This window comes from Gossypium raimondii, chromosome 12 (genome assembly GCF_025698545.1).
Source record: "Gossypium raimondii isolate GPD5lz chromosome 12, ASM2569854v1, whole genome shotgun sequence".
NCBI lineage: Eukaryota > Viridiplantae > Streptophyta > Magnoliopsida > Malvales > Malvaceae > Gossypium > Gossypium raimondii.
This window is the reverse complement of record NC_068576.1, coordinates 45,501,722-45,520,307: the sequence shown is the minus strand read 5'-3', so window position 1 is coordinate 45,520,307 and position 18,586 is coordinate 45,501,722. Positions and strand designations below refer to the sequence as shown.

General features: G+C 30.2%; 2 protein-coding genes and 1 pseudogene across 2 annotated transcripts; 2 read left to right on the top strand and 1 right to left on the bottom strand.

Annotated features, from left to right (window-relative positions):
* Nucleotides 1–275: 275 nt before the first annotated feature.
* LOC105762218 (protein NSP-INTERACTING KINASE 2-like) lies at nt 276–2,109 on the bottom strand (annotated as a pseudogene).
* A 7,832-nt stretch (nt 2,110–9,941) lies between these two features.
* LOC105764434 (thylakoid lumenal 17.4 kDa protein, chloroplastic-like) lies at nt 9,942–10,943 on the top strand. The gene is made up of 2 exons (XM_052624863.1): nt 9,942–10,209; nt 10,514–10,943. The coding sequence occupies exons 1-2, from the start codon at nt 9,957–9,959 to the stop codon at nt 10,735–10,737; spliced, it is 477 nt and encodes a 158-aa protein (XP_052480823.1). The 5' UTR covers nt 9,942–9,956; the 3' UTR covers nt 10,738–10,943.
* A 1,357-nt stretch (nt 10,944–12,300) lies between these two features.
* On the top strand, nt 12,301–16,692 carry LOC105764432 (protein STRICTOSIDINE SYNTHASE-LIKE 10). Its single transcript, XM_012582990.2, has 3 exons — nt 12,301–12,662; nt 15,508–15,777; nt 15,889–16,692. Exons 1-3 carry the CDS (start codon nt 12,412–12,414, stop codon nt 16,385–16,387), a joined length of 1,020 nt encoding a protein of 339 aa, XP_012438444.1. The 5' UTR covers nt 12,301–12,411; the 3' UTR covers nt 16,388–16,692.
* The last annotated feature ends 1,894 nt before the right edge of the window (nt 16,693–18,586 follow it).

Sequence of the window (18,586 nt, the reverse complement as noted above, 5' to 3'; positions counted from 1 at the left end):
TTCTTGATTTTGACCAAAAGCCATCTCACAAGTTGAAAGATGATAGAAAAATTTATATCTGCAGCTAAATTTTATGTATAATCGATGTGAAATTCAGACACTGTTTTAGTATCATTGTACATTGTATAGATACCAAAAACTAGTTCATATAAAGTGAATAATAACATTATTGAGCAAATTGATATAATCTATAAAGTTAAAAAGTGAACATCTTGAAGAAAAAGCAGTAGGTTATGTCTCATCCGAATAGACTGTTTTGTTACGAGAATGTAAGATTTTCTTTGAGAATAATGTGTAGTAGTTCTATTAGTATTTCCTCTTATAGGCTGAAAACTTGTATTGTTAACATTATACATAGATGCCATCACAAATCACAAATACATGCATGCATAGATTCAAGCATATATAACAAACCTGTACTGTGTGGAAATAAAATTTGGAAACCTCTTTATGTTGTCTAGGTCCAGAGAGCTCCATTGCTTGAACCAGCAAGGAAGAGTCATCTGTAAGATCAGAATATCTCTCTGAAGACGACAATGCATTAGCTCTGGACCTACTGCTGGTTGCTTCAGCTGATCTCTGAGAAGCTTCCCATTTTTCAGCAAGTCCATCACCTTCTAGCATCCAAACCACTTCGGACATCTTCAGTCTATAGCTCGGAAGGTATTGAGTGCATAAAAGAGCTACTTGAACCATTCCTTCAACCTCAATTCTATCATAGTTGTTCTTCAGGTCCTTGTCAACTATCATGTCAAGTTTCTTTTCTTGCTCAGTTTTTCTTACCGGCATGTAATAATAATGATAATCAGTTACATCAGATTTCTATAATTTGATTCATTCTGGGAATTGTCTACCAAAGTGAAGAGTTTTTCTTTTCCTTTTTATTGGCTCACCCAGTCAAGCATGGCTCCTTTCTTCTGGTTAGCCGTCTTCCCGAATTCAAGAGCCCTCAGTCCAGATATAAGCTCAAGTAAAAGGATACCAAGCCTGAAAACATCAGTTTTCTCGGAGGATTGACTAGTGGATAGATATTCTGGGGCTATATGTACCACAGTGCCCCTCACAGCTGTTGTTACATGTGAATCCCGGTGATCCAACAAATTTGCCAACCCAAAATCTCTTACTATGGCCTCATAGTAATCATCAAGAAGAATATTTGCGGCCTTAACATCCCTATGAATGATCATTTGGATCACACTGCTCGTGCAAGTACAATAAGCCCCTAGCTGATCCCAATGCTATTCTTTTCCTAGTTCCCCAATCCAATGCTGGTTTGGCTGCAAAAACAGAAGTTAGCAACTTTATTCTTTGATGAACTTTGCCTTACACGGACATTCAGGATAAGTGACGAAGTCAGCCTATGTCCAAATAAGCGTCAGACACTGCTGCATTACCTTTGAGTCTACTAGCAACACTACCATTGGATATATAGGGATAAGCTAGAAGTCTCTCAGTTGCTGTCATACAAAATCCATAGAGCCAAAGGAGATTCGATGACCTGAAAGGCTAATCATCTCAACTTCTGTCAGAAATTGGATTTCACCTCCAATTGCATTCCCATCTTCAAGCCTTTTTACAGCTACCACTGTTCCATCTTGGAGATACCCTTTATACACTTTCCCAAAGCCTCCTTTCCGAAACAATTTCTTGCTGCTGAAGTTGTTCGTAGCTACCTGAAGTTCCTTGAAATGGAACCTCGTACAATTTCCAAGGCAAACTTCTTCTCTGTGTTGTTCTGAAATGTTCAAAAGAATGTGAATTAGAGCATGCATTACTTTGACTTGAATTTGAATATGAGTGTTGGATAAGGATATGTGTGAAGTTTTTCATGCAATAGAAGCGGCATATCTCTATACTCATTTTCGAGTATGTGTCAAACACCAATATTGGATATAAATACTTAATCAGAACAAGTTCTGTTTTCAGTTTTCACTAACCATTAACATCGAAGAACAGTTGCTGGTTGTGTCTTTGCCTCCACCAGAGAAACAAACCAAAGCCAAGAACAAGTAGGCAGATGCAACCTAGGCTGGATCCGAAGGCTAAAACAATTTTGTGGCTCTTGGGTCTACCAGAGGGTTGCGAGTCTAACAAGAACAGAAAATTATTTCAGTAATCTTAAAGCAGGCTATAGCATAAACTTATAGAAATCGTAAATTCTACATGCTGACTCAAATAATGAATTTTACAGTAAAATCAAAAGGAAGGTGACCAATAGTTAGAAAAGTAACATTGAAGAGGGGAGAACTGTTCCAGAAATGTGTACGACGTAGCTGTGTCCGAAATTTTTCATATTTTCTATGCATTTAGAGGGTCAATCAATTAATCAACAAAAAAATTTCTAACTCAACAATACCACACCGGATAAAGGGACTTCTAGTGAACAAAAGGAACACTTGCAGTAGCTGAGTATATATTATGTCTTCCCATCATTTGTCAAATTGGGTCTTTACTTTTCATTGTTTAGCTCCATGAATTTACTATTATTAATCAGCAAAAGAAATTACCAAGTAGGGTTTGATGGGGATTAAAAGGCGAATTCACCAAATGATCCAAAAATGAAAAAGTTAAGCCCAAAATGAGTAGGAAATAGTTGTTCCTTTTTTTTCACTACTTAATTATGTTTTAATGGAGGACCTACAATTTTTGAACAACTGGTACACCAAAATGACCAAAGTCCTGGTTTTGTCCCTTAAAAGGCAAAAATGAAAGACATGATAAAGCTTCCAAATTTGGTCACACTCACACACTCTAATCTAACCCTACCTTGTCCCTTAAATTTCTCACTTTAGACCATTCATTTCTTTCAATTTAGTACTTTCAAATATATATATTTTTTATTTAATAAAATATGTAATTAAAAAGTGATTATTATTATAAAAATAAAAATATTTCGCATCATAATTTAAGTAACCCTACAATATTGAATAATTAAGTGTATTAATTGCATTTGCTTCTCTTGATTATTAGTTGGTTTTTTGCTTGTATTTTCATCTATTATTCATAAAAATATTATTTATAATTATAATACAATAATCTTGACTGAAATATCATAATACTCAAGATCCAAGAAGTTAATAGCAACAGGAGTAACACTTAACATAATTGGTCTGATTAAAAGATTTAATTGAAACTACAATTATTTCAATAAATAATAATCTTTTCTTTTTATTTTTAAAATATCCAAATTACCCTACATACTCAAAATAAATCTTAAAAATGTTTATATTCAAAAAGAAACTTAAAAATAGTACGTTATAAAAATAATTATTGAATTTAAAATTAAAACATTGATAATCCATTTTTTATTGAAATATTTTGAAATTAAATTTTACGTATAAGATTTAAAATTTTCATTTCCTAAAGAAATAATATTGAAAAACTAAAATTAAAATGGATCTCTTAAATTATATAATAATGTTTGTTAATGCTTATCGTACAATCTTAATTATTCTAATGTTACTATCAGCATTTAATATAAAATTTGTTGAATTAAATATGTAATAATAACATTATTAAGAAGGATAAAATATACTCAACTAACTTCCTAAAATACATCAAATTATCTCAATTTAATAAAAAAGTAGTTGAGGGTTTGATTCTCGTTTAAATATAAAGTAACTTTAAAACTTGTGACTAACGTTTACCTCTTAATAGATCTACTCATTGTACTTGCCCCAATGAATATATTAGACAACAACAAAAATTAATAAAAATATATTTGTCGGAATAGTCAACTAAACAATCACAACAAATAGCAATAAATATTAAATTTGGGCATTAATTGTCGGTTTAAATGCCTAACTAAAACATTGAATAAATATCCAATTTAGATATTTCCAAATAAAATATATTTTCGATATTCATGAGAATGTATCATATAGAATAATATTGCAATAAACAAATGATAATTAAATAGTGATTTTAAAATTTAATGCATGCAAGTAAAATTTTAAAACAAAGCATATTATAATTATATTATTTTAACAAATTATTTATTAAAACACGTAAATAAAATTTAAGTTTATTTGTATTTAGATTATCTAATTTCTCATCCTCATTGATCTCACAAAACATGACTTATATATATCAAATATCCCAAAAAATTCTACAAGAAGCCTAGAAAATATAGCTAGTAAAACGTGTTATCTATTTTATGAATACTTAACCAAAGATGAATATTACTATTTAATATCATTCAAATAAATAGGGCTTTTCTGTCTATCGAAGTTGCACGAGTTGTAAGCTTTCTATTAAAAAATTAGGGTTTTGTTTTGAAGGAAGGTAAAAGATCTCGTCGAAATGGCAACAATGGAAGAGGAATTGGCAAATCTCAACATTGTCGATGAAGAAGAAGAACCAGTACAAACACTAGAAGATGGGGACACAATAGAAGAAGAGTATAATCTCTGTCTAGTAGGAAGGGTATTAACGGATAGCGTAGTACACTTTCCTTCAATGAGAAACATACTAGCAAAATTATGGCATCCATTAGAAGGGATATCCATCATGGAGATTGAAGAAAAGAGAATTCTATTCCGATTTTACAATAAGATTGATCTGAAAAGGGTGTGGGATGGCGTGTCGTGGTTCTTTAACAGACATGTTATTGTTTTGCACCAATTGATAAAAGGTGAGGATCATGTGCAAGTTTCTCTTTTTCATACCACATTTTGGGTGCAAATTCATAATCTATCGTTAGGTCTCATGTATATAGGAGGGAATGGCGAGGCAATTTGGGAATTTCTTTGGGCAATTCATAGAATATGCCGTTGCATTAATAGCGAAGGGGGTTAGAAAATTCATGTGAATAAAAGTTTGGCTAGATGTTCGATTACCACTAAAGAGGAAGAAACATATTATATACGGGCAGGATAAATCTACATATACGTACTTCCAATATGAAAAACTATCATTATTTTGTTTTCTATGTGAAAGATTGGGGAATGGGGAAAGTTTCTGTCCAATCCAATTAACTTTGGGTTCACAGGAAGCGGTGTTTGGGTGGGATCTTTCCTTGAAAGCCCCACCACTGAGGGCAACGTCGGTTGCTAGTAAGTGGTTACGTGAGGATCCTATGGAAGGATGAAGGACAAAAATGGACTGGGATAAAGATGGGAGAGAGGGGAAGTTTGGAGATGCCCAATGTGATCAAAACTACCAAAGAAGGGAAGGGGGTTGAAGGGAGATCCAAACATAAGGATTAGAAACATGGGCCAGATAAGTAAAAGGTTGAGGCAGGGAGTAGAATGTAAGAGATGTGCTAAAAATAAGTTCTGTGAAATAAATAAGTTCTGTACGCAAATTCCAAAATAACATGTAATAGATTTGCTAAAAATTAATATTTTCAAATCACGTGATTACTAAAGTTAGAGAGAAATTTTTGAAAGTTTTCATTATTTTATAAGTAAATTATAACAACTCGATAGTCAAGGGTGTCGGAAAGTGCATTTTCGGGACTCCGTTTTCATAAATTAGACTTTTAGTCATGTAGCTAATTAGGTTTTGGTTAAGTGAATTTGCATAAATTAAGAGTAATTAGGTATAAGGACTAAATTGCATATAGGATGAAAGTTGAATTATAGATTAAAGAATAATTAAAGGGACTAAAGAAGCAATTATTCCATTGTTCTTTAATGAGGCCACATTAGGTAAGATATTTGTAAATTTAATATATATTATAATATAAAATCTTAAGTATTAAGTATATATATTATATCATTATAATAAAACAAGTAATAAAAAAGAAAAAAAAGAAAGAAAGAAGCCAAACGAAACAAAAAGAAAGAAAGAAGAAATGCAAGGCTTAAGGGTTTCAAATTTCCAAGTTCAATTGGTTAGTCAATTTAGTCCATTTTTCTTGTAATTTTTATGTTTTTGGAATCCTGGTGTTAAGTACTACCCGACCCATGTCAAAATTTTAGCAATTATTAAGTTTTTAAGTGTTGTTAATGTTGAATAATTTTAGTATTAGGGATTAAATTGATAGATTTTTAAGTTAGAAATGAAAAAGGTTTAAATTGTAGAATGAATTGTAAATTTTGAGTAATAGGGACTAAATTGTGAAAAATTCAAAATTTAGGGATTTAAGTGAAAATAGGGAGTTAAATTTAGTTTAAAGTGGAAATTGTATGAAAACATAGAATTAATTGTGAAGAATAAAAATTAGTCTCGGTTTAGGGACTAAATTGGAATTTAGGAAAATATTGAATAAAATTGAAATATTCGATATGAAATTGAATCGTGTTGTATTGATGAATTTTAATTGTTTTAATTCCGTAGCTAACGTCGTACCAGAATCCTCAACTAAAAAGGGGAAAGATAAAGTTAACGTGGAATAGCTCGGAATTCCTGGTTTGTATTTTTATAATCCAAAACTAGTTATTAATTGTTGTATTTTTTATTTAATGCATATGGTAAGTGTTGAGGTGAGTATTTGGCACTTTGACATTGAATTGAATTAAAAGTTGATTGAATGGATTGAATTGATATATATTTTGAATTTATTGATTATTTGAATTGAAATTAATATATATGTGCAAATATGATAATTGAATATTGGTTGTATTTGGAAAGTGAAATTAAACCCTATTAACTGTATCGGGCTGAGTAGGATATAGATGGCATGCCATAGGATTGGAAGAGTTCAGGGATTTCTTCGACTTCGAGTCGATGAGGCACTGGTTGCCAATTTACTTCGGTTTAACCGATGAGACGCTGGGTGTCAAATTTATATAGCGTTGGGCGCAGTTATTACTTCGGATTTATCCGATGAGGCACTGGGTGCCAAACTGGTGTGTTGGTTGGATCCGTGTATCCGTCCGAGTCTGAGTCATGTTAATAGGTGTAATTAAATAAAATAGTACTATGATTGATATTGGATGATATTGTATGTGAATGAAAATGGGATAGTGAATTGAAACATTAAAATGAGACACATGAATTACGTATTCATGAATTGGATATGGATTGAATAATATTATTGTTTAAATGATATATATATTAAATTGTGAAAAGCTATTATATAACAAGTGATGAGATTTGAGAATGGTATAAAATGATGTATTTATGAATTGAATATTGAATGGCTAATGCCATTGTATGAATAAATGTGGTCTTAAATATTCAAATGTGCTTATAATTAAAATATGCATATTATATTATCTTGCCTTTAAATATTCGGATTATAGAAATACCACTGAGTTTTACTCAGCGTATGGTTTTCTTTTCCGCGCGCGGATTAGGTACTTCAATTTTGATCGCCGATTCATCATCCAACAACGCTCCTGAACTCAAACGTGGTGATGGTTACTCTTTTGTGTCGACATGTACCTAGGGTGTCTAAATAATAGTTATTTTGTGAATTGAAAGTAAATGAGATTATAAGTTTAATATCGGTTGATTTTATACATATAAATATGTGCTTGTTTTTGAAGTCATATTATGGCATGGTAAATTGAACTAAATCTAGATAGGTGCACATGAATTTAATTATATGTTTAAGTGCTCATGAACTAGGAAAATTGATTTGGATTTGGTATGTTTATAATTTGGATTAAAATGATGCTTTGATGACTTGTTTTAATGATATGAAATGTTTGAGAATTCTACCTGTTTGATCGATAAACTTTGGTAATGCTTCGAAACCCTATATCGAAGACGCATATGGGTAAGGGGTGTTACAAAATTTTTAAGAGATTGTGTTGTGAAATAGATGTTGTCAAACTTGATGATTTTCATGAAACCCGTTTAAGCTTAGCTAAATTAAGATTTTGGATCATACGATTTCTAAGCTAGATTTTAAATTAGTGTATCTTTTTTATATGAGTTGAAGTAGCTTCTCCAGATTCGGCCATAATGTCTAGACTGGGTTTAGGGTATTACACAAAATCTTTCAATAAAACTAAAACAATTAAATTTTATTGAATTGCATTCATTATGAATTTAAGTTGGAGCAATTAAATGATAAAAATGTATATAATATTTTAACTGTATAGTATACATTATTTTTAAAAGTAAAATTTAAAATTGAATAACTAAAAATTGTTTTACCTTAAATTGGATATATAATACATAATCGAATTTAAATCAAAGTAAGAAATGATAGAAAATATATAGTAACTAAAGCTTACTAAATACATTAATTTGGAAATAAAATTTAAAATTAAATTAATCAAACAGGATTTGAAATATGTAAAACATTTTTCTTTTATAAAATCCTATTTTCACCTTTAATTTTTTTTCTAAAATATCAAATCTATCCTATTTTACTTCTAATAACTTCAAAAGGAGTTGGTTATATATATTGAGTATTTGGTACACTAACCGTATATATTTTATTTCACAAGCAGTCTTAAAAATTTGTATGTGCTTATTTTTAAAATTGTTTAAAATATTTTACTATACCCCTACTGAACACTTGTCAATCCCTTAACATTGTTTGTGGAGTTTAAAAACTCCAGTGGTTGTGTATCAAATAATATATATATGGTCAGATTTGGTACATGGATAGTGTATCTTTTTTTCTAAATATTTTTTAATATTATACTATACTCTTGTGGGATACTTATCAACCCCTAACCTGACTTGTAGAGTCTAAAAACTCTACTGACAATATACCAAATATTTTCTATAATGAAAAAAGTTCCTTGAAAGTTTTTTGTCTAATTATAATTTTATTCTTCCTATTATATTGAATATTTGAGAATTAATCTCTTTGTTTTAATTTTATATAAATTTGGTCTACTATTGTTAAAGTGATGAGGACTTGTTTTTTAAAACAATTTCAAGCATTTATTTGATACACATATTTATCTTCTTCCTTTTAGAACTTCACTTCGTGTAAACTAAGGCTTCCTTTGGTTTGGCTCTAAAAGCCAGTGAGGTGCAGTTGGGGGGGGGAAATGGTACCAATCTCACTGCTATGTTGTTTGGTTCAGCAAATCAGTGCAGTAAGATTGCATCTCCACCACACTGCTCAGCTGAAAATCAACTGGAGATTTTAGCTGCAATTGAAATCAACTAAACTGTTGGTATTTTTAGCAGACAAAAATACCCTGCTGCAACTAGAACCATGTCAATGGATAAGCTATCAAAATGGAGATAAAAGAGACAAAAAAAATATATACCCTAAAAAATGGTGACCCTTTCAACTCCACTCTCCCATAACTCTTTATGCTCTCCAGAATTATCAACGAAACGCCATGGTTGTCCTCTTCATCAACCCATGTACCTCTCAGAGTCACCTGTTCTTCTTCTGGTATGGGCCTTGCTTTTTTTTCTTTCTTTATTTCTTAAACTGCTTCCAAATTCTTTTTCCTTTTTTCCTCTTTTTGAATGTTTGGGATATGGATTCAAGCTTGAAAGTAATTCCCATTATGTGGGTAAATCTCAATTGTCGGTGATGTCTTCAGTTCAAGTCATGTTTTGGGGTTTATGTTGTTGAGTTATTGTCTGGAACTTTAATGGGGGAAGCCATGTTTAGCTTTGTGTTTTCTCTTTAATTACTACCGCTGATATGTTTTCTTCCATCGAAGCGACTAGCAAACGTGTTCCCAAATCGAGGAAAGCTCGTCTCCTTTAAGGAACCGAGGACGTAGCTTGTGGCCTTCTTCTTTGTATGCACCGTTGCCTTGCCTACTTTGTAATTCTTGCCAATCGGGTTGAAAACCTTCACCACTCCTTCTGGGTTAAGAATTGCCAAGAACACATAAATTGTTGCACGGTAGCTGTTTGTATCTTAGCCTGAAAGAAGAAATAATGGAATTCATACGTAAATTAGCCTAGTTAATTCAATCAAACTGTCTATCCAAGTTACCTTAGGTCATTTAGTAACTGGCTTGCTCGGGTAAGGATGACTATTGGGATTGGGGAATAAATGTTCCCATATCCATCTGACGATTCAAATTAACACTGTCAAAAGGCTACTAAAAAGGTCTAATTACTAAAGCATTGTCATGCAGAGGCTTCCTCCGTTGTCAACGGAGCTGAACCGATGCGAGCGTGCATTCGTTGGTAACACCATAGGTCAGGCAAATGGTGTGTACGATAAGCCGCTCAATCTACGCTTCTGCGATTACACTAACGAGAAATCGAACCTGAAGGGGAAATCTGTTGCGACTGCACTTATGTTGGATGCTAAGTTTGATGGTGCAGACATGTCTGAAGCTGTGATGTCAAAGGCTTATGCTGTTGGAGCTAGCTTCAAAGGTAAATCTTCTTTATGTTTTGCATTTTCTGCAATCATACATCTTATCGTAACTCAGTGTTTTTGAGACAATTATAATTTTGTGCAAATTATCTATTTGATAAACTTGGCACAATTACTCGTATATATTTAGATACAAATATATGAGTATGATCCTCAAAATACATGAAAACATTTAGAAAAAATTAAGCATACACGTACCGAGTACATGTGTGTATTCAACATACATCCAAGTTGAGTATTGGAAATCATGGTGAATAAGTTTAGCATAAAAATGGGAAATGATCCAAAATATAATGAACACAGGTACAGACTTCTCGAATGCGGTTTTGGATCGAGTTAATTTCGGAAAAGCGAATCTGCAAGGAGCTATATTCAAGAACACAGTGTTATCTGGTTCAACATTCGATAATGCGCAGCTTGAAGATGCAGTTTTCGAAGATACCATCATCGGTTACATTGATCTTCAGAAGCTTTGTACCAACACAAGCATCAGTGCTAAAGGAAGAGTTGAGTTGGGTTGCCGATGACTGATTTATATACACATATATATTCTATGTTCTTACTTTCTTTTTCTTTTTTAATTTTCATGTTGAGATTAAAAATGGTACTGGAAAACAGTTATTTCTGGTTTTGCTGTATCTTTTATCTGCTTTGGGCCTCAAATGAAACAGATCAAAAATTTGTGGAAAGGAATTTGGGTCAATCGGCGCTCAGGCTGATGTCTGATTTGAAAGCTTGCTTTATTATTTAAAGGCATAATGGCTATTTAAAAGAAATTTTCTATTTTTCATTTTTACTCCCTTAAACTTGCATTATTTGGTAAAATTTCAAAATTGATAGAAAATTTTACTTTTGTTGATGTGGCATGTACGTGGATGTAATACCAGTAATTAATTAAATTTTTAAATTTAAAAAATTCAAAACTATATTTAAAAAAATAAATACATTAAAAATTATAAAAAAAATATTTAATTACATTGAATCAAAGTTTATGTATTAAATTGCACATTGGATCAAAATTCGTGTATAAATTTGAAATTTATACCTATATAAACTATAGCAAATATAGCAATTTATACTTGCATCTTAGGAAATTTTGAGAAAAGGGATTAAAAGCCATCTAAAATAAACAAGTCGATTAAGGCATTATTGGCGTTAACTGCATAGGCTCCCTTTGGATAGGCGGTGCGTTTATCTAATAAATAATTTAAATTGATTATATAATTCATTAAAATATTAGAAGATACATTTCAAATATTTTATTAAATGAATTTATAAATTCACATATTTTAATAATTTTAAAAAAGTAAAATAATTTTAAAAAATTATATTATATATCAATTCTAATATGATGTCCTTAATAGTCATTTTTTATTCTCATCTCACCGTTACAGCTGCGTTTGAATCCAAACACACACTCCACCATTGTTTCTAATCTCACCGATACAGTATCTAATCTCACTGCTACAGTAACTAATCTCACCACCACCACTGTTTTTAACCTCACCGGAGGTAAACACAACGCTCATCCAAACTCACCCTAAGCCTACCTTATCCATACCATATTCTGGACGTTAGACTTTTCTGTCGCCAACTAATTATAGCAAAGAAAATTAATTGAAATACAGCTATGTTTTCAAGTTTTCAATTAACTTGCATTAATTTCATCAACCAAAACGATATAATTATAATGTAAATATTTTTAAATATTTTAAATAATAAAATAAAATCTTACACTCAAACAAATCTATACTAATATTTTTTTTAATTTAAATTGAGTTGACACTAACATTTTTTTAACCAAAATATTTTTCATAATTATTTTTATTAAGTTTTTTGAATTTGTAATTACTCTTCTCAAACTTCCAAAGAATATATATAGTCTTTAGTCGAAGGACTTAGTAATGGCAACTAACTAATTGGCAACTGATGGTTGAGTGGGGCATGAGCCACAAGGTTTTTCTTCATCTAGACTTAAATTTTTGCGACCATTTGTTTTGGTTACATTAGTTACGAATTACTGTAGTAGTTGACTCTGAGTTTCCCACTCCTACATATATAGTACTAGTTTTTACATTGATATAGTTCAGTTTTCCATTTGTAGAAGAGAAGTCTTAGCTGCAAATTGGACCTAAATTTATCAAATATTATAATTTGACAGATTAAGTTTGTATTATCAATTTCAGAGTTCTAGCATAGAAATGTTTCTTCTTTCAATTAAGTTTCTGATCGTTGCATTTTTCCTCTCCCAAAACATCCTACAAACTTGTCAACAACTTCCTATTTCAAAAAATTTCTTTCAAATCCAACTCACTCAAGCCACTGGTCCAGAAAGCATCGCTTTTGATTGTAAAAATGAAGGACCGTATGTTGGTGTATCTGACGGTAGAATACTCAAATGGCAGGGATCAAATCTTGGTTGGAAAGAGTTTGCAATTACTTCTCCAAACAGGTACTCTAATTACCCCTACGTTTCTTAAGCTCAGAGCAAGTGTTTACATCATAAAAGTGAAAATTCGACTAAATAGGTACTCAAATATTCATGTTAATTAATATATATAACAATTTTTTTTAAAAATGAAAAATTAGAGTAAATAGGTCTTATCTATCCCATGCATGAAATTTGTAAATTCTAGTTTTAACAAAAACAAACTCTCCATGTTTCTCCTTAAATGCATGCATCTACCTAAGCTTATCATTTGCTAGACGTCTCTTTCCTTAGTAAGTGGCAGTTTTAATAGTAGAACGCGAAACGTGAAATTTGGTCAGACTCTGATCGGTGGTCTCGGTTTGCCTTTATAAATGCAATTGTTAATTGTGAGGGCCATTGCTTCGGTGGATGATGTAAGATTTGTTAGCTCTTGTATAACAAAAATAATAATAATAATAATATTGAGTTTTAGTTCAAATGTAGGAGAATATAAATTTAAGTTTTTTGAAGCATATTATCTTTTTATTTATGGACTATGCATAATTTTAAGTATTTTATTAAAAACAAATATAATTAAAATTTATAATGAAATTATTAAAAATTTAATAAATAATAATCAACATACATATTATATAATATTCTATCAAAAATTATGCCAATATAAAGTAATCTAAAAATATTTATAGGACAACCAATATATACGCGGTTGGTACTATTACAATGATACTTTTGTTTTTTTAAAATAATAAAATATTATTCATTTCAAAATAATAATAAAATAAGATTTGAACCTGTATCATTAACATCCGTAGAATTTATTATTATTATTCCAATCAAAATTTTATTTTGATATTTTTATGCATTTTAATATTATTATACAAATTATTTCACCCATGATATTTGTCTATATTGATACATTGTTGATTGAGTTGGTGTCACAAATCAACTCGATACTAACTCAAGAAAATGACAATCTCATGAAAAATAATTGGAATGCATTTAATATTCTTAATTTGATGTATTTAGTTATTTAAATTTCATTTACTCACAACTAAAAATATTTTTATTTTAATTTCGTACATATTGCATACGTGTTATTATTAAATTTTATGTTTCATTATTTTTGTATTTTACTTGTGATTTTTTGTAAAAACACTTGTGATTTAAATACATAGTTTTCATATGCATACGCGTATAATATAATTTTAATATTTTAATAAATTTTTATTTAATATATATTCTATGATACCAAATATATATATTCTGTTTTCCAATAATTGCCATCCAACCATTAGTTAGTTAGAAACGCTTGTGCTTTTGTTTCACAAGAAAAATTGGATGAAAAAAATGAGAATTAATAATTTTAAAGACTCATACTAGTGTAACAAATATTTATCTATGAAGGAAACTAAAGAAAAGGATATTGTAGCACCATAAAGTAATATACCCACTCTACCAAATAGAAATCAACCAATTAACTGTTGCGGAACGTGTGACTAGGTCAGGACAGGTTGAACCAAAATTTTAGGCCTGCTTGTTAGACTTATGTTCGGTTTGGCCTAAAAAATGAGCTTAAAATTTTGTCCAAATTTGGCCCGAATAAAAATGTTAAAATTCGAGCCCGACCTGACCCGGTCCGTATTAATTTTTTATATTATTTAAAATATATATAATACATCAAAAATACTAAAAATATTAAAATAAATATTTCCCAACAAATTGAAAATAAATTTAAAAAGAATATGTATACTTAATTAACACTAAGATAAGTGCAACTACAAGACTATACATTTTCTTAATATTTTTATAAATACTAATTCATAATTTTATGTGTTTATTTTTAAATTTATTAGATAATATATTTTACAAACTTTTAAAAATATATGTGATAATTAAATGAGAATTGGTCTAATTTATAACAAAAATTTATTGAAAAACAGTTGAGAGAATAAAATAATATTTTAAAAGTAATGAAAATAAAATGGAAAATAATCAATGGTAAAATATTAAGAACTTAAATAAAATCATTTGTAGTACAAATTTCACCTACAAAGAATCATTACTTTAATATTTTATTGTCTTTGACATAATATTTCACAACATGATGGTAAACAACATTCACAATTATGTAAAAACTATTAAAATCAAATAATAATAATAATAATCATACTTTTTTTATGAAAACAAACCCTATTAAATAATGTTAGAATGTTATTTTTCCAACAATTCTTTATATATTATTTTGAATGAAAATGTCTTGCTAATAGATATATTTATAATACTGAATATTAACGTTAATTGGTATATAATTGTAACGTTAATTAAGAATTAATCTAAAATAAGTGTAATTTAATATGGATCTAAAATTTAATTAAGTGATAACAATTATTATATTGGTAATGAAAATATTATTAATAAATAAATTTATACATTATAAATTAAATTATCAATATATTGATATTATCCTTTTATATATAATGTTAATCTCATATCTTTAATTTTATTAATTATAAGAAAACAATTTAATATTATTAATTATTATCATAATTTAAAAAAAACAAAGATGAAATGTCTTTTAGTTTCTTAGAAAGAAGGAACAACCAATAAGCTTCTATGAGAAACTAACATTTAAAGGAATAAAATTAACATGTTTGTGATTTATTTTTATCACACAACCCAATTAAGTTATAAATAAAATTACAAAAAATTTAATATTTTGAGAAACTTAATTATATTTAATATATAATAAAAAGAATTACAGTTAATGGGGACCAATATAATTTATTTAAAATGTAAATATATAAAAATACAGATACTAAAAAAGGATATTCAAAATTGTTAACTAATATTTTGTTTGTGTTGTTAGGGATAGGAAGGTGTGTGATGGGTCAACAAATCCGGAATTTGAACCAACATGTGGAAGACCTTTGGGTTTAAAATTTAATTCTAAAACATGTGATCTTTACATTGCTGATGCTTATTTCGGTTTATTAGTAGTAGGTAGGAATGGAGGTAAAGCTCAACAACTTGCTACTTCCGCGGATGGAATCCCATTCAAATTAACAAATGCTTTAGACATTGATCCTAATACAGGGATGATTTATTTTACTGATAGTAGTAGAACTTTTCAAAGAAGGTACTTAATTTTAAAATTTAAATTTTCATTTTAGTTTCTCTTCTTCAATTCCTTCCCATGATGTTATGGTAGTAGTAAAAAGAAGTAACCAGCATTTTGGATTTGTTGTAGGCAGATATTGTTTTCTGCCATTACTTTTGACAGAAGTGGAAGGCTACTTAAATATGATCCTCGGACCAAGGAAGTAAGTGTGATGTACAAAGGGTTAGCATTTCCTAACGGAGTAGCTTTAAGCAAAGACCATTCGTTCCTTCTAGTTGCAGAATCGATTAAAATGAGAATATTGAAGTTCAAGGTGCAAGACGGAGGAAGGGGTTATGTTCCAGAACAGTTAGTGCAGTTATCAAGAATCCCGGATAATATCAAAAGCAATGAGAAAGGAGAATTTTGGGTTGCACTAAACACGGGAAGAGAAAGCATTCAAACTGATTGGCTTGGGTTTAGCATTGATCCCATTGGGGTAAAGTACGATCAAGATGGGAAGGTTTTGAAGCAGTTGGACGGGAATGGTGGGCTCACTTTTAATTCCGTAAGCGAAATTCTGGAATTCAATGGAACACTATACCTAGGTTCTGTGGTGAAACCTTATCTTGGGATATTTCATGCATAATTTATATTTCAATTTTTGTTGAAGAAAATACAAGTGTGCTTATTTTTTTTGTAACACCTTAACCCGTATGTTGACACCATTTTTTTGATGAAAAAAAAAGGGGTCGACTTGGGTTTAGAAAAATGAAAACAAAAACGGGAGCCGCCACCAATCTTTTTTATGAGGTGTGATTGGATCACCTCGAAGAGTGATTGTTTTTAATAAACGATTTGATTTTATTAAAACAACGGTTTTGGTCCACGAAATTCAGAAAAACAGGTTCGGGAGTCGATTACGTACGAGGAAGGATTAGCACCCTCGTAACGCCCAAAATTGGTACATAGTTGATTAGTTAATGTCTTAATGTCGAAAATTGAAAACTTTGAAGAATTTTAAAAAATACGATCATTGTATTGAAATGTTGAAAATTTTTGAGAAAAGGGGCATGTTTCATGTTAATCGAGAAAAAAGCATCATACCCAGTAAGTTAGGACACAATGTCTCAGATTCCCGATACGCGAATGAATGCCAAAATTTTACTTATTTAAAAGACATTTTAGCCATCTCGGACTTAAAAATGAGATCACGACCAATAAGTTAGGACGTGATTTTTTTTTTAAATCCCGAGATCATTTAAAATTTGAGTTTGAAAAGATTCGTGCATTTAGATTTATCGTGAAAATCGAAACCCAGTAAGTTAGGGTACGATCTTCTCGAATCTAAACACGAAATGCCATTTTTTTAAAAACAAATTTTGTTATTTCGAGTAAAATAAAACACAAAGTCATAGTAAAGAATGTGAAAACTAATTACATTGTTGATATGCATGGCAATATCATAACGAATACGAAAGTATAAAAATAATACAGCAATAATAACTAAAATAAAATAAAGAAAAATATAGATCGATAACATGCAAAATAATGAACCGTAACACATAAATAAGATGCATAAATACGTTTAAATATCATATCTAAAAATATATATATAAAAATGTACATGTGAGTTATAAAAAAGATAAATATATATATAGATATAGATATAAAAGAAACCGTATAAAATATATATATATAAATATGTATACATATATTCGTGAGAAAAAAAAGAAAAAGTTATATAGATATACATATAAAAGGTATTTATATATATTAAATAAGTCTTAAAAAAAGAAATAATGATATTATACATGTATGTATATTTAAACTATCGTATAATAATATGATAAATAAAATAATATAATAATAATAATAATAGAAATAGTAATAATAATAATAATAATAATAATAATAATAAATGATAATATATTAAAATAATGAAGAAAATAATGAAAATACTAAAAAGGGGACTAAATCAAAGTAAAAACCAAAAAGGGGGCGAAATCGAAATAAAAAACAAAAGGGACTAAATTATAACGTGCGCTGAAAGAGGGGGGACTAACAGGGTAAATAACCAAAGCCCCGAAACGCTGCGCTGAAATGGACCAAATTAAAACGAAAACAAAATTATGGGGCTAAATTAAAAATAAAAGAAAATAATGAAAAATGACCGAATTGTAACGCACCGAAAATAGGAGGGATTGCGCGTGCAAATAACCCATTTCATGAAAACGCGCGGACCCCCTGGAGCGGGTCGGATCGCGCGCGGATCGTGGGGGCTAAAACGGCGCCGTTTGGTAAAGGCTATAAAAGCCAAGTTTTTTTTAAAAAACCCATCATTTTTCTTTTCTCAGAAAAAAAAAACTAAAAACTCTTAAACCCCCTCCCCTTTTCTCTCAAATCTCTGGCCATGGTCCGGCCAGATGCGCCACCGTCGGCCCCGCCATGCGCGGTGGTCGGAGACGCCGAAAACGGGCTTTTCAGCCCTTTCCTCACGGTGTATCAAATGGTCAAACCCCTTTACTCCAGACGCCGAAAGAAATAAATGGAAAAGAAAAACTTTAGCTCCCTTTTCGAACCCAAATCCGACAACGGCGAAAGGGCCACTGCCGGTGATGGTGCGAGGCGATTCAGGTGAGGTTCTATCTCCTTTTTCCCTTTTTTATTTTCGTATATAAAAACAAGAAAATAAAATAAAAGTGAAATTTAAAATGAGACTATCAAGATAATCACATTGAAATTTTTATTTATTTCTATTGATTTGTTTTTGTGTTACAAAGTTTCGCTCAAAAAAAAGAAAAAAAATCCCATTTCTTCTCTGCTATGATCGGCTTTTATAGTCGAA